Here is a 16,753-nt window from a genome sequence, read left to right on the forward strand (position 1 = left end):
AACTTTACCCTTGACCCCGTCTACAACAATCAAAATGATTCCTTGGCAGTCATTAAGGCCAAATATCCGGCCACTGTGATGATGTTGAGGGTTGTGACATCAACAAGAGAAAAAATGCCTCAATTTGGTTTCCTGTTGGATACCGATTTCCGAGGCTGACTACTTGATGGTGTTAAAAGAAAATGTGATGCGATAGATCATTAAAACCATTAAGAAGTCCGTGTCAGGGGGATTTGCCTTGAAATTTTTTCCCTTGCACGTTTTCGCCTTGCAGCACTTTCGCCTTGATTCGTTTTCGTCTTGTACTTTTTTGTCTTGGATAATAATAGAGGGAATGCATTTTTTCGTAGTTAAATAGGTTTGTTGGTGGAATTCTTACTGTTGTATTCAAAATCCTTCAAAACCTTAATAATAATACGTACGTATTTGGTACGTAGGTACGTCGTACGCAAAAGCATTGGGAAGGAATGACGGAATACTACTACTACGGTCTGTTGCAAATAATCATTGGCATTCATATGCAGTCAATTTCTTCATTAAAATGCCACGAAGAGATATTGAAATCTCTAGTTACATCAAAGCTTGTACTAGAGTTATATATCAAGATTAAGCTGGGGACCTCGTTCATGAAAGTTTACATGTATGTTGATATATGATATATTTATATCATATATCAACATACTTCATTAGCTTTTCAGTTATCACAATCATAGATTTTGTTGTGCTCGCTTCGACTCTTCACCTGTGCTTCCCTCTCTGTGCCTCGGGAGTAAATTATCTTGCAATCTTGTGGGTTTATATTTTACGCGTATTGTGTGATTCTATGTGGCAATTATCCATCTTCATATTATTGTGAGGATTTTGAATCCTAAAGAATGGAAGAAAATCATAGTTTCCAGACCGTTCCGAAATAAAGCATTATTTTTAGTAGTTGATAATTATTAAATACAAGAGCCCGATTGAGCTGTGGAGTTGTCGAGATTTGAGGATTTTAAAGGATTAGTAGATCTTCACAGTTTGAGGTTTCAAATTGGAATATCATTTCCTAATATAAAACTAACTATAATAATTATTTCAGAGGCTATTTCAAACCAATAAAAACTCTGCCAGCTGAATATTGATACCCTGAAGACCTCCGTTAACCAGCAGTGGAAGATCATGAAAAAGGACTACATTGATGAATTATGACTATTTTAATGACTACTTAGAGGCAGGTATTAGAAGTTTCATTTCAAAATTTTATATCCAAAATAAGGTTACACAATTTTCCCCCCCCTAAAAAAAAATGTTTTTCGTACACATTAAAAACATCATTAGCCGCCTTCCCCTGAAACAAAAACCCTGTGAAGGCTCCTGTACCTATATGAAAACAGTGATATTGGCCATAAAAAATGTCAGCAAAAAGTCCAATACAATAAGACTCACAAGTATAGAACTTGCTGCATTATTGCTGTTTTCAAACGTATATTGTATACAAAGATATTATCAAAAAATAGGGACCTGCTTTCTTACATTTTAGTTTAATTAGTAAATTTCTAAAATATTTTTTTTAAACAAAGCTCAAAAATTCAATTTAAAAACAAAATTGAAAGATTTCGTCTTTAAAAAATAAATATTATTATTTTTCGTGCATAAAAAGCGTCATAACAACTTTTTTGGAATGCACACATTCTTAAACATTCACTGACTCAGACCATGTACCATTTACAAATTTTAATGTACATAAAAATGATTAATAAATAATTTAAGCAAGTTATAATTAGAACATTTAGTTTTCATTATGAAAAAAATAATTCTAATCATTGTTAATTTTCTTCTAAATGATGGAATATTATAGATATATTCCGAAAACAATGTCAAATTCATCAATGGATATCAGGGGCGTCCACAAGTTGGGGCTGGAAGTGCTGTAGCTTTCCAAATCAAGGATTTTTTGTATTTATTAGGCAAATGATCGATATGCTGCGGGAAACTTAAATGGGAAAATAGGGAGGATTCTTAGAGTTTTTCGTTAGTAAAAAAAGTAATTTGCTCTAATGAAAGGGGAAAGGTCCCTTTAATTAAAATCCTACAGATGCCCCTGAATACCAACTAAAGTTCACTAACAATAACTCTTAAATTAGTTTCCATAGTCCTTAAAATGCCTCGAGATGGAGAAATTTGTAGTTGGGTCGTAAATTTTATTCCGCCATTTATCCCATCTCAACGATTGGTTCTTTCAATTTTCTATGAGACCCAACCGATTGCATAATATTATCATGCATAATAGTACTACAGAAGAAGGGATCCATGTAAAGAAAAAACTGAATATAGCGATTAGAAACGGAAAAACGGTGGATGCGTGCTCTTTTCCTGCTTTTTTGTTAATTATTTGATAATTTGTATGTGTTTTAACATCTCCCTCAAAAAGAAAACATTTTCGGCCATCTTTGGTGTAAATTGATTTAAAGATGCATAATTAAAGAAATATGAATTGAATTCTTATTAATTACGGATAGGGGAAAAATACATAAATTCATCAATGATAATTAGTTTATAATAAATTTTAATTTTAAAAAGAAATAACTGGGCTAAATGAAGAGATGAGAAAATTATATTATTGGAATAGGAGAACAGAGACTAGGAGTCGATTCGTAGACTGAACATGAGGCCGGGGGAGATTACATTTCATTATGTAAAGTACTACGACTGTTTCTACTATGTAATCTCTTCCGGCATCGTTTCTTAGTATATGGATCGACTCCGAGGCCCTTTTCCCTGTATACTCAATAAGAAGGAACTCATAACCTTCTCCATGTAATGAGACCTTCCATTTACTTTCATATAGAAAGTATGATATGTGTAGCAAACTTATACAGTGTACCTGCCGAAGGGAATAGGTTAAAAGTAGGGAATTGTCGACATCGTTGTGAGCATATATTTAAAGAAAGTATAACTTCGTAACCTGGATTGTGATTTAGAGCAAAGGTGTCTATGATTTCGTCATTCTCCATACCATCAATACATTTATTGATATTGTAGGTAAATCACTTTTACGATTATCCCCACTGCTATTTCTCAAATATTTTTTTAGTCTCTTAAGGCATAAAAACTTACAAAGATGTGATTCTCTTCTTTCACAGCTAACTGATGTTAGAGGAAGGGTTAGAGAAATCCAAATTAGTTTAAATAACGGATAACATCAGTTAGCTGTGAAAGAAGTTTAAAAGTATTTCTTTAAGGGTACATGAAAATGGAAAAAATCTTTCGAGCTGTGAAGATTCAAGCCTGACCAATCCTTTATCTTGATTTGATATTTTCTATTTAAATATTTATAAGAGCAAGACCGTGTCTACTATTTAATTATTCTTGTTAGTGAAGGCATACTAGTAATCAATATATACTGATGAGATATTCTGAATGTATCATTAGTTAAATCAAAGCCGTGTGGAGGCTGTAATTACTGCTAAGGGCGGCTATATTGAGTAAAAATGTTCACAAAGGTCGTGTCTCAAAGTTTGGTTTAAAAAAATTTCAAAATTATTTACACATTTCTAAAATCAGTCATTCAGTCCACGTTTTGCTTCCGAACCCTGTTTCAGTAACGAAATTAAGATTTATAAGATTTATTTTAAGATCTGAATTATTGATCGAGAAGGCAATGTATTGTATCAATTATAATTCTTTGGAATTTATAGCAAAACGTATTTTCTAACTATTATTTCAAATTTTAAAGAATCGGAATCGGCATCGGGAATTCTTATTAGAATTGCATCGGAATTGTCATCAATTTTTTTAGGAATCCTTCCATCCCTACTTTTTACTACAGTTTTTTTGATCAGGATGAAAATATATTGCACGAAAATAGTGTTAATTTTTTTCTTTTGAAAGATTTCTTTACTTTAAAAAAAAGTCATTCGGGCAAATTATGTAACAGCGCAAATTTTTTTTTTTTTTTTTTTTTTTTTTTTTTTTTTTTTTTGGCGCTGTTACATAATTTTTATTTTTTTTTCCTAAAAATTAATTTTTTGGGAATAGCTGTGGGTTTTTGAAATTTTTTTCGAAAAAATGTAATATTTTAAATCTTTTTGGAAAAAATGTGATAGTTGAAATTTTTTTTCCAAAAGTTTAATTTTTGGATTTTTTTCTAAAAAAATTCAAAAACCAAGCCCCCAAAAAAAAAAAAAAAAAATGTATATATATATATATAACCCTGCGTACGCCCCTCATTTGCTTTTTTTAACTTAAAAAAAAACAATGTCTCTTGGAATGTACCCGGTCTCCCATACATAATATTCATAAATACATAATTTTTCAAGTTATTCATTCAGCTGAAGTGAATTTTTTATGTCAATAAAGCATAAATTAACTGCAGATATTATTACAAATTTAAATTCTTTCTTTCCCTTTATTTTCTTCTTCCTTTTCTCACACTCTCATCATTCTTCAACATGCTCTAGAGTTATGACGTCATCACTTTTCCCTTCTTTAGCTTTTTTTTTATTATTTCAGATAATAAATAAAAACATCGTGGTCCATTATATTTTAAATGTTCTGAATAAACTCAAACGTGGATTGCATAATTTAAGAAATATGAAGAAAACGGGTATTGTGAGTACTATTATTTTGCAATTTCTTATTTATTTTATTTCAAACTCGACATTAATATATATATGACGTCATAATGACGTATTTTTTTAATCGTGTTCGTTTCTGACGTTTATTACACTTTAAATGAATTTTAAAGTGGCGTTTAGGGTTTTTTTTTTTTAAATAAGTGATGGATCGAGTGCGAATCCTTGTACTAGGAGACTCTGGAACTGGGAAAACATCACTTTTACATTTGATTTGCCGTGGTGAGCCTTTACCTCACATTTCTTACACTGTTGGAGCTGCTGTAGACGTCAAACTACACGAATTCAAGGAGGGAACTCCTGCACAAAAATCGTATTTTGTTGGTGAGTTCATCCAAAATCTTAATCATATTTTTACTAATTATTCCTTCTTTTTTTTCTGTAGAGCTTTTTGACGTGGGGGGGAAGTCACTCCCATCGTAATTCAAGGAAGGTTTTTTATGGAGTTGTCCATGGTATTATCCTCGTTCATGATCTTACCAATAAAAAGTCAGATCAGAATTTGAAGAAATGGCTCCGTGAAGTGATGTCAAGGTGAGTTCTTTTTTCTTACCCGTCATTTTTTTTCCTACTTTAGTTCCAAACTACAAACTAATAGAGCTACTTTTGACGTATTCATCATTTTTTATAGCATTCGAATAAATAAGATCCCTTCATTCATCCGTTCTAACTATATGCAACATAATACTTCAGCGTTATTCTTTAAAAATTGAGAGCAATGTTGTTTATAATCAATATATTCCTTATCTTTGGTGTTATTCTAATCATAGATTCAATAATGATAAAAAAATCATATTATTTCGTAGCTTCTATAGTCCATCAGCTAAAATGGATCTTATTTAATAGAATGCTTTCACTGACATAATAAATTGCATCATAGTTGAAGGTGATGCCATCTTGGGGGCTTGATAGTTGATATTTTTACTACATTAAATGGACAAATTTCTAATAAATCTTGATTTAACTTCATTAAATTGCTTTAAAAATATAAAAAAACTTAACAATTATTGATGCTAATGATAAACAGTGATATTTGAATATAATCAAAGTAATTGGTACTAGAAATCCCTATAAAATGGCTTTTTGTTTAATACATTTCGTTTTGGATTGACAAGAAAAGTGGGATAATTAGAGAAAAATATATTATTCTTTTAATAGTAATAATTAATTTATTGACTTTTATGGAGAAATAAGATTGTTTAAATACGTAAAAAAATATTTATTAATACATATTAAGGTTCGACATATATAATAAAATTAGGTATTAGCGAGATAAATTTTTGATAGACCGTAAGGGTTTCAGCCCTTTTATTTCTTGCTCCCATTTTGACATGCAAATACACTGCAATAGTTTACTATTTTCATTAATATTTAAGAAAATTGGATTATTATTGTTATAAAACTTGTTTTTTTTGGTCTTCCAAAATGGCCGACATCAGCAATGGTGCCATACAATAATGCAATAGTAGTATAATATGTTATATCGAATTAGGGTTACTTGCATATAAATCATAAAGTACCATCGTAAAAATTTGAATGTTCTATTTTATTACTTTCAAAGTCGGTATAATTACGTATAATACGAATAGGTGATAAGGAAATTGGGAGAGTATGGGCACAGATGCTAAATAAGGTATATCCATAATTAACGTCATACTTTCAAGATTGTATAGAAAATTTGGATTAATTGTGATTTAAGAAGTATGGCAATATATTGGGCTTTAGCATAAATATGCCTGGTACGTATGAAGAATTGCTGTCAAACTTTAATACTTTGACACGTTTATGGAAGTAAATAACCAAATTTTATGTGAATAAAAATTCTTGTTTATTTTTGATGAAGGAAAATGGTGAATTATTTCAAATTGTTTGGATGTCATAGTAGGACTAAAAACCATAATGACTTCAACCTTTAGTGTCTATCAGAAATATTTATCTTTATGAATAAAGACCCATATTATTATAAAAATAACTTATTATATACATAATTACAACGTGTAACCATTAAATTAGTATATTTATCCGATTATCCTTTTTTCTTCTGGAACATAATCCATTTGGAGCAGAGAATTAGTAGTAAAATTATAACGATTTATTTTGAATCATATTCAAATATCAGTGTTTTGCTTTGGCGTCAAGTTGTATTCAGTGTAAATGCAATTGTACTTTTTTTTTCATTTTTAAAGCTATTATATTAAATTTTCTTATGGGTTTTTTTTTTTTTTTTTTTTGAAAAGTTGTGTATTTTATTTAATAAATCAACTACATTTATACCTTCAACATAATGTTGCTTTCGGTTTATTATGTAATCTTTGACTTCAGTAAAAACACAAAAAACAGAGTTGGGTTTTTAAATCCAGAACAAGTTTGACGTCAATATCTTGGCAATCCTGAGATATGTTTATTATATTGCGCCCATCAGATTAAGCGGGCAATATTGTATAAGAATAACGTATAAAATCCTTGAGATGTTCTCCGAATATTGACGCTGTGCGGTCATTATTGTGTGTCTCCGTTCGAGGCGTACGCCCAAGGGTGCAAATAACTCCAAAATAAATTGAAATATATATTATCCTTACATTTTTCGGATTTAAAATCCCAACCCTATACACTGAAGGAAATAAGTATTTGACTCCTACCCATTTTTTAAGTTTTCCCACTGATAAAGTTATTCTATGGGATTGAGTTCTGGAGTCTGGTTACGCCCCTCCATAGCTTTATTGATCTTCTTCTTGGCCTTATGTCATTGTGGTGCTGGAAGACCCACCCACAATACATTTTCAGTGTCTTCTATGATGGAAGAATGTTCTCGCCCAAGATTTCCCAGAGGAAGTCCATCCTCCCATTGACACCCACAAAGCATAATGTTTCCACCACCATGATTTATGGTCTTCTTGGGGGTTATACTCTGCAATTTTTGCCCCTCTATCACTTTTTTTTGTTCCTATATAATATTTCACTGTTGAAAACCACCTACAAATAAAATTATAGACCAATCGTTACATTCTTCTTACAAAATTGGCTAGGGATTAACTATTTATTTTCTCCAATGTATATGACAGCTGAATGAGGAACATTGCCTAACTCAATTAATTCAGTGTTTTGGTATAAAATGTTGAAGTAGAATCCGGTCTTAGGTTACATACAGACTCAGGTTGTTTGATGAATCGATCCTGAAACAGGTATACATATTATTTTGTTCTTATATATTACCCCATCAATCCCATTGTACCTTATTTCATAAAAATGACCATTCATTAAATTGTCAAATGTTATATTTTATATCCAATGTTGATTTATCAGGCTTGACGCACCATTTTTGAAAATAGAAGGGTCAATGCATGTAATTTAAAAGTTAAAAAAAATCTTGCTAAATATACAGGTGTGCGCGTCTAAAACAGAACACTCCTTTAAATTTAACGCCATGCACATATTCGGGATTTTATTGAGTTGAAACCGGTTTATACTTCGAGGCAGGGGGCTTTACTAGTTGTAAACAAAACTCCAGCAAAATCTAAATAGTAACAGTGAAACAGCAGCCGATAATATGGAGAGACGTCGAGTCCCAATTTTGAAACTTTCCGCGCGGGGAAAAACTCCCACTGAAGTTGCAAAGGTTCTGAACTGCAGCCGCACCACCGTTTACAACGTGGTAGCCAAAGGGACTCCTGAGGCGACCCCACAAGATATAAGTCAAGGCCTTGAAGGTCAGACGAAATGGTTGCTCCCGTGAAAAAGTCTGTCGAGGACAAGAGAGGCAAGGTCACCGTCAGCGGCCTCTCCAGGGAGTTCAATGTTAGTAGAAGGACCATGGACCGGCTAGTTAAGAAAGATATTGGCCTTAAGGTCTACAAGAAAACCCCTCGTCAAGCCCTCAATCCTTTAGACAAGGAAAAACGCCTCGCAAGGTCGAAGATTCTTCTCAACAAGCTTAAGAAAAAGCCAGCCGATGTCGTCGTTTTGTTCAGCAATGAGACGCCCTTCAGCCTAGGCGAAGTGGTGGCCAACGACACCGGATTTTATCTGGCGGAGTCTATCGGTGCCAGGGATGATGACGGGGTGTATGTGGGGGTGTCAGCTGCCACACTAGCAACTTTACCCACGAGTTCCTTCAGATCGAGACTCCAGTCTTCTTCGATCGAAATTTTTGACCGCTTCACTCGTCTGATAGTTCGCCGTTTGACTTCGCAGTGTTTGGGGTTTTAAAGGGGATGCTGTCAGGAGTCCTATACAAGTCCAAAGACCAGCTGAAGTCTGCCCTCAAGAATGCCTGAGCCAACCTCGACCAGAGCTTAATCGCCAAGTAATGCAGCAAGTTTCGGTCCAGGCTGGAGTTGGTAGTGGAGAACATGGGCGGCCATATTGAATAGACATGTGTCTAAGACTCTCATCTTTCATGTTAACTAAATTAATTCATCGACCGCTTTAAAAATTACAGAATTATTTAACTATTTTTAAAAATGTCAGTGTTCAGTTTTAGATGCGCACACATGTATTGGGTGACCAATCTTTCCCATTATCTGGGCATTTCCTCTTTTTACATCTAGCCTAATGATTTGGAGGATTTTTTTCAAAATCATAAAATGTCCAGTTTTTTATGGATTTATTCGATTTTCAGATTGTTAAAAAGAGGATATGTTCATGCAAAAAAAAAAATATGGTTAATTAATAATTTAATATACAATAAGGATTTTCTGTAATATTAAAATAAATTTAAATTAAAATAAAGAAAGACAAAAATTAATTGTTAATTTATGAAACAAATCTAACATAATAAACAATAATCAAAGTTCAATATGAAATTTGACTAATTCCTGGATATTTAGCATCTCTCCCTAAAAGCGACACAAATTGGGCCACATTTCCTTTTTTTGGAAATAAAAATATGTCGACCCTAGCTACATTAAACTGTACCGAATCGACAAAAAGTTTGGAATTTGGTATTGCTAGATAAAGTTATTTTGCATTTTATTATTCTAAACGAGAAAATAACCATCAAACGTTCGAAAAAAAAGGTTTGATGTTGTTTCTCTAAAATTATCGATTTGAATCTAGTAGCAGCATTTTTATTTCATTAAGCATTTCACCAATGCTATTTTAAATGTTGAAGGTTCTACTCTTTATAGATGTAATTTAATTGTTGCCCCTTAAAATCATTAACAAGATTCTAAATTCAGAATTTTATTCTCTTGTTGCCCCTTGCACTCTCCAAAATTCCCATTCCTCGCTATGGTCTACAGCTAGGGGATCCTCAAACAGAAGCTCCATGTCAATAAAGTAGGAGTTATACTTTTTTTGACTACGTTTAAGTATTATATGAAATTGTGGAATATTCAAGGTGACTATATATAATGTGTGTCGATAAGAAATTTCTTTGCTTTTGTTTAAAATTGTTCCGGCAATTTTGATGACGTCACAGAGGAGTCATTTGAGGATAAAATTCAAATTTATATAACTAATTCTATTAATTTATTATATATTAATATTTTATTTTCTTATCAGACAAGTATAGCGAAGAAATCAATAATATATTAAGAATAAGTGGGTATTATGCTCTACAAATGAAATGCTCATTTGAAAAACAAAAACTAACGATGAGATCTTAATTTGTCATTTATTTTTAATATAATAAAAATTGAGTTAAATGTAATTATCTTTCTAACATACCCGAATATGATGCCTTGTATAAGCCTCTTTTTCTTTGTGATTTTGACTTCTCTCTCTAGAGAGAGAGATATATTAATAATACTAGGGAAATCAAGTTTTCTAATGCTTTATATATAGCATGGAATAGTTAGTAATACAAACCAATAATAGTTATTTAACTAATAATATGAACGATTTTGAAGTATTATTACCTGACAATAATTGCAATAACGAAATAGCATTTGCAAGCCCAAATACTTAGTAATTATTTATGTTTGTAAAGATCCTAGATTTTTGAGGGGGTGATATTCGAATATGCTAACAAGCTATTTAGATGCTTAAAAGAGGATTCCTGAGTCATTAAGTTTGGAAATTGCAACGATATTCAAATATTCTAATAAAATCTACAGAAGTTAAGAAGTCACTTATATTATTAACACATAATCACTTAATATTTCTCAATAACTATTTATAAGCAATAGCAGAATAGAATATGCTTTGCTGACAAAACTATCAAGAGAGAAGAGATACTTTATCTTTAAAGTCTAGAATGACCTTCTACTTGTTTTCTAATCACAGAAGGGACTCACAAATAATAAAGAAATCAGAGGTCAGACTTAAAATGTCCAGGTTATATAATTATCCATATAGGCCATACATTTCCTCATTCTATGCATCAAGGACAATTATAAATGAAATAGTTTTTTTAGAGTAAAAGACAGAGCAGAGTTGACTTAAGGAGAAAAGATCTCAAGAACTTCAATTAAGGATAAGTGGATGGAGGATTAAAACCATGTTCCTCCTTGGATCTTTCAGTCGATTATTTTGCTGTTTTATGGAACTTCATTGTTCTTTTATGTAGAAGTATGCGATGATGATCTCATAAAAGATCTGGAGGAAGTTATGTATTCTTGAGCATAGAAGAAATGATTCACGAAGTACGAAAGATCCATCCCAGTCACTATAAATTTAGAGTAGTTCCACGCAGTTCACAGCTATTTATCTTTAATTATTAATTAACACATATCGGTAGTGAGTAACACTGAACTTGGGTCTTGACGTCATCAAAAAAAGTTCTAAGCTATAGTCAACCAGACTAGGTTGCAAGTTTCTTATCGATACACCTTATTATATAGTCACCTTGCATTTAAGTATGATGTTACTTTTGTTAAATAAACTTTTATCTCATACTTAAGGTAAACATTTCTAATTCTGTTCAACCCCTTAGCTTTGTAAACGGAATTGGCAAATGTATAACCACGATACTTATACCTATAATATGTAGTGATAATAATCTGGGTATATTTTTCTTAGCTTGAATTTTTTTTTTTTTTTTTTTTTTTTTTTTTTTTTTTTTTTGAATTGGTAATCTGAGGAATGAATTTTCTTTTCCTCAGCTGTTGTCATTATTATTTAACTCCTGAGTAGTGGACTTCCTTTTCTACTATATTCAATTATTTTCAAAATCTTATTAAACATTCGTGTGTCGTATAAAAGACGGAGATACCTTGAGGATTTGTTGCAGAGTCCTTGTCTGACTCAGAGTAGAATTGAGGATCGACATTGGCGTATTTCTTCACAATGTCCTTGTTTATTTCCTCATATCCTTCCTTCCTTGTCCAAAACATTCTACAAAGATTTTCTGTTTTTTCTTTGTTAAAACCCCCAAAATACTGACTATTTTCATCCCTACTATTTTATGTGATACAAAGGGATGGGATTTTTGGAGAGCGCGAGGAGAAGGTAAAATTAATACCCTTGTTAACATCAGTTACCGGTAAAATGATTTTGGTGTTAGAAAATGAACTACTTAAGCATTAAAAATTGAACCAATGAAACACTGGTTCCAATTCACAGATTATTTTCCATGTCATACCTCATAATTAATAAATACTTATTGCCATTCAATTGAAGGAACCGATCTGGATTTAAAGGAGTTTTTTTCTTAATTATATGTTGCTTATAGTTAATGAAGGAATATGTAATTCATTTGAGTTACATATATCATCTATAAACTTTATAACATAAGGTCATTTTCTTAAAACAACTATACAAATGCATTTTAATATGTATTTCTCAGTATTAAAAACGTTATTTTTCTTCATTTGTTAAGGGTTTTCTATAAAATGTTGTTCGTAATTGTATTTATTAAAATATTAGCAGTAATACCCAGCATTGTTCGGAGTATTAGGCTTCGGCAAACAGACAAACAGTGTTTAATAATATAAAAGAAAATTCTCTAAGAAATAATCAGTGTTTCTCTAAGTTTTTCATGAGTACACTCACGCGTAGATGTTGTCTCTTCAATAATGAAAGAAGAAGAATACCAGCTTGAGAAAAAAAATAATTTGATGGATTAAAATAGTGTGATAATCGAAGAGGAAGTGGCTTTTTGTAGTTACTTTCTGAATTGATGTTGTTTTTTTCCAAACTATTATTATTTATTATTATTATTATTGAAGAGAGAATATATAAGTATAAAGAATTCACATTACTTGGAAAGATGAAAAGTTACGCTGAGGTTTTGTTGGAAATTATAAATGTCAAGAAGAATTGAGGATTGACATAAGGTTAATTCCAAGAAATATTTATTTTTCCGTTCTTATACTCTAAACTTTTTTTTTTCTTTTTAATATTGGGTTGTATGTACTATATATATATATATGAAGTAAAAAAATAAGTTTGGATTTTTCTTCTATTCTTGATTTCTGTTCAATATTTTTTTCAAGTTGACGCACAACATATGCTGTAGTGTGACTGGTAGATAATTTAATATTTTAGGTATAAGTTGTATAAATTATTAAGTTTTATTCATTCATATATAACTAAGAAACATAATTTTCAAATTCTTGGAAAAAACTAATTATTTTCTAAATCTTTTTTTTTTTTTTTTCCTGAAGAGAGAATTCTACCGGAAAATATCGAGAAAGTGCTTGGGATACGTATGATGACAAAACTGATGATGTTGGTGAAGTTTCTTTACCACTTTTAGTTGTTGGTACAAAACTTGTAGGGCCTGCAAGAAAAAAAATATAATTTGAATTATAGGTACATTTCAATATTATTTCATTCTTAGGACCTGTTAAATGACACCACTTCCAATTCCCTTCCTGTTCATGGCCATAGAAAAAGTGATATTACAGACCTCTATCAGACGGAAGAAATTCATTTAAATTGCAACGATCCTAAATCTCTTATACCAGGCTCATCAGCTGCAAATAAACTCTCACGTTTCTATGATAAAGTTATTTCTAGACAATTTACAAAGAGAGACATAAGCCTTCCAAGTAGTAGTGGACTCTCCACTGCTCCTGAACGCCGACGTTGGAATTAAAATGTCGATCCGCTGGGCATTTGATGCCTGTACAAAATGGCGGAGTCCATCTTCTTCAGAGTGGACTCGGGCCATGTCTGCTCTTTCGGATGAATCTGAAAGAGCAAGAATAAGAAAATTTCATTATCAATCGGATGCTAAATCTGCTCTAGTAGGACGCTTATTATTGGAAAAGTTTTCTAAAGAATATCTTCATAACCACACTTTTCAAAGATCTTCCAGAGGACGGCCAGAGTTTCAAGTCGTTGACAATTTGTCTCGACAATGGGACTTTAATATATCACACCAAGGGAGTTATGTTGCTTTTGTTGCTGAACGAAGGACGGAAATGCCATTGAGGTCGAATGTCGGTAAATATCTCTAAACTTTCTTTTATGTAACTACTAGTGGGAGTATCCGGCATTGCTCCGAGTTATTAGGCGTCGATAAACAGGCAAGAAAGCTTTACTATAAAAATATAGATCACATCTCCTTTCCTTTTTTAATATGACGAGCTGAGCCTTAGATACACAGGCTCATTGCTACTTTTTTATTTCTTAGATCAATTAGTTACGCAGTTCTAAGATAGTAGACGTACTCTAAAAAATGAGGTGTCAAAAACAGACAGGCATACATACTTTGCTTTATTATTTACCTGTGTGTACGTACTTCTCAATGATCATAAAAAAAATTATTGCAAGAATTAATCAAATTTATATGTTAACATTTAAAAAAAATTACGTTTCCAAATGTATAACAAGAGGCAATAATTGTAGTATGTACATATTTATTTTATGTTGCTTTAGGGATGAAAATGCAATTTTTCTACTAATGTAATAAAAAAACATTTTTTAACGAATATAATTAGTAAAATAACTATTTTATTTCCATACGTGACTTCTCTTATGAAGAAGGTTTTTTCAATATAAATATTATAGTATATCTTTATAATATATTTTCAAAATCCTTTCATGATGCTAGTTGATCCCTCTTTTCTTGAACGTTTAAGAGTCTTTTAGCTTATCCAATATGCTTATCTTCACTTTTATGTCAATCACTAAATTTATTTCATTTGTATTTATTAAATTGTACATAAAATGTGAATTATGTCAGAATTTTCGCGCCATCTCCTATTCATCTCTAATTTCTTTCATTATATATTTTTATATATAGATGAACTTGCATGTATCTCCTCCAACCCTATGACCTATTACAGTCATCGTAATATAATGGTGGGTGTGGATGTAATGAGAACTCGTATAGGAGAAGTTCCTCCACATGAGAATCAGAACCATTTTTTTAATCTGATGAGACGACAATTCAGTGAGGAGGAATGGAAGACTATTAAATTACCACCAGATCCTCTTATTCGATCTGACTTGTTCTATAGACATTGGTGCTTGAAAGAAAGTTTTGTAAAAGCTCTTGGAGTTGGATTAACCATATGTCTGAAGAGCCTTTCGTTCGAAGTATGTTTTATCAAAATGATACAAATAATCAGTTAGTTTTCTTTTTTCTTTTATAGATTGAATCTGAGTTAAATCTTTCCACTCCTATCTCGAATACTTCTCTCTTTATTCAAAATAAGAAATTAAAGAATTGGACTTTTCAAGAAAATCGATTGGATTTAGAACACACGGTTTGTGTTGCTTTAAGTGACGCAAGTGTGTCTGAGCCAACGAGGTTTTATTTCTTTGAGGACATTAATGACATTATTCCTGAAGCAAAGGATGAAAATGTTACCTGTAATCAGGAGGAATGGCTGCATTTCTCCACTGCTCAAACCCCAATTAAGCCCTTTTAAAATTCATTTAGAAAAATAAAATAACTAATTAATAAATGTCGAGTTTGAAAGTTTAAAAATCTTATAAAAGTACAAATGTGATGATGAATTATATAGAGTCTAACTTCTCAATCCTTGAAGTAGCTTTTCGTTCAGTTGATGTTTTTACGTGTTGTTATTTATTAAATAATAAACGTGTATGCTTAGGATTTCGTATCTACCTGATGCCCTTTATGGGCCTCTAAGATATTCTTGGAGGAGTCGTCCATATACATGTACATTTATTTTCTTTCTGTGTTTATTTTCCATGTGTTCATTTCTACAGCATCCATTGAGATATCATAGTTATGTATCTACATTTAATACTATAATTTGTACTATATACGTAGTTGAAACGCATCGTCCGTGATTTCTCTTTGGAAAATCCTTCCCTGTCAGTAAGCTCATTTCTATAAGTCTTCTCTTTTATTTTGGTAAATCCTTTACTAGATTTCGTTTAGTCTTTATTAATATAATAATTATCATTTACTCATTTAAACTCCTTTGATTTTATAAGTGAATAATTGAGAACAACTGAGCAACCATCGATAAAAAAATTATAGATAATAATATTATGTCTAAATGGATTTGTTTGTTATTCATGCTCTAGTTCACTAAAAACATTGCCATAAAACATAATCCCAAAGAATCAGTTCACATTGTAATTTGAAAAAGTTAATTCTCCCTAACGTATTAAATGTTAATAATTGAAGGGCTTAATGGAGGAACTCTTATCTGCTAGAGAGCGATATACTTGAATGGTTCTATCAACTACATTTTATTCCCATTCTTCTAAGTATTTTGTGTGTCGCAGGGGTTTATTTATTAATATATAAAATCCATATATTGATAATTTTATTCATTTTGTGCTGGTTTAATTATTAAGATTTACAAAATATTATATAATTATGCTTATATTGGCATACTACAACAGACAATTTTTTTTTTAAAATAAGGGTGGTTCAAATTGTCGAAATCCTCTTGAGTATACAATTAAGAAAGTATAAGTTGGTAATCTACGAGATATGTGTACTCTTATTAATTATTTCCTAATGAGCCCTCCACAGACAATTAAACAAACCGACATGAAGTTTTGTTTAAATTTATTCTTCTTTCTAACTCTATTATGTACCGTCAAACCTGTTCTAACGGTCACCTGTTTTAAGCTGCCGCGTCAAATTTTCAAATTAAGAATTGTTACTAAATTGGAAAGTTGGGTTTAAAAGGTACCTCTGGCAACACTAAGTAGATATCGGGACTAATGAGTCTATTTCCTTGTCTATTAAACTTGTTGTAGAATTGAGGGTCGACGTCGGATTAATTCCTATCTATAACATTGCTAGATACAGAGTGGAATTT

General features: G+C 31.4%; 2 protein-coding genes across 6 annotated transcripts in view; both read left to right on the forward strand.

Annotated features, from left to right (window-relative positions):
• Positions 1 to 731: 731 nt before the first annotated feature.
• The window catches only part of Dhod (dihydroorotate dehydrogenase 2), a 46,506-nt gene continuing 30,484 nt past the window's right edge, over positions 732 to 16,753 (forward strand). Inside the window, exons 1-3 of one of the 5 annotated variants that reach the window (XM_071886896.1) lie at positions 732 to 1,022; positions 1,079 to 1,214; positions 4,492 to 4,590. In XM_071886896.1, coding sequence (XP_071742997.1) covers positions 4,573 to 4,590 — 18 coding nt within the window. In that variant the 5' untranslated portion in view covers positions 732 to 1,022; positions 1,079 to 1,214; positions 4,492 to 4,572. Of the gene's footprint in view, positions 1,023 to 1,078; positions 1,215 to 4,468; positions 4,591 to 15,603; positions 15,793 to 16,753 lie in introns of those variants that run through there. The other 4 variants (XM_040708331.2, XM_071886898.1, XM_071886897.1 and 1 more) reach the window with 4 other exon arrangements.
• On the forward strand, positions 4,544 to 15,639 carry LOC121114384 (rab-like protein 3). The gene is given in 7 exon segments (XM_040708334.2): positions 4,544 to 4,937; positions 4,999 to 5,012; positions 5,014 to 5,147; positions 13,160 to 13,268; positions 13,336 to 13,943; positions 14,746 to 15,041; positions 15,098 to 15,639. Coding segments are annotated over 5 exon segments (693 nt in total). The 5' UTR covers positions 4,544 to 4,759; the 3' UTR covers positions 13,594 to 13,943; positions 14,746 to 15,041; positions 15,098 to 15,639.

The sequence above is a fragment of the Lepeophtheirus salmonis genome, chromosome 3, assembly GCF_016086655.4.
Source record: "Lepeophtheirus salmonis chromosome 3, UVic_Lsal_1.4, whole genome shotgun sequence".
In the NCBI taxonomy this organism is placed as follows: Eukaryota; Metazoa; Arthropoda; class Copepoda; order Siphonostomatoida; family Caligidae; genus Lepeophtheirus; species Lepeophtheirus salmonis.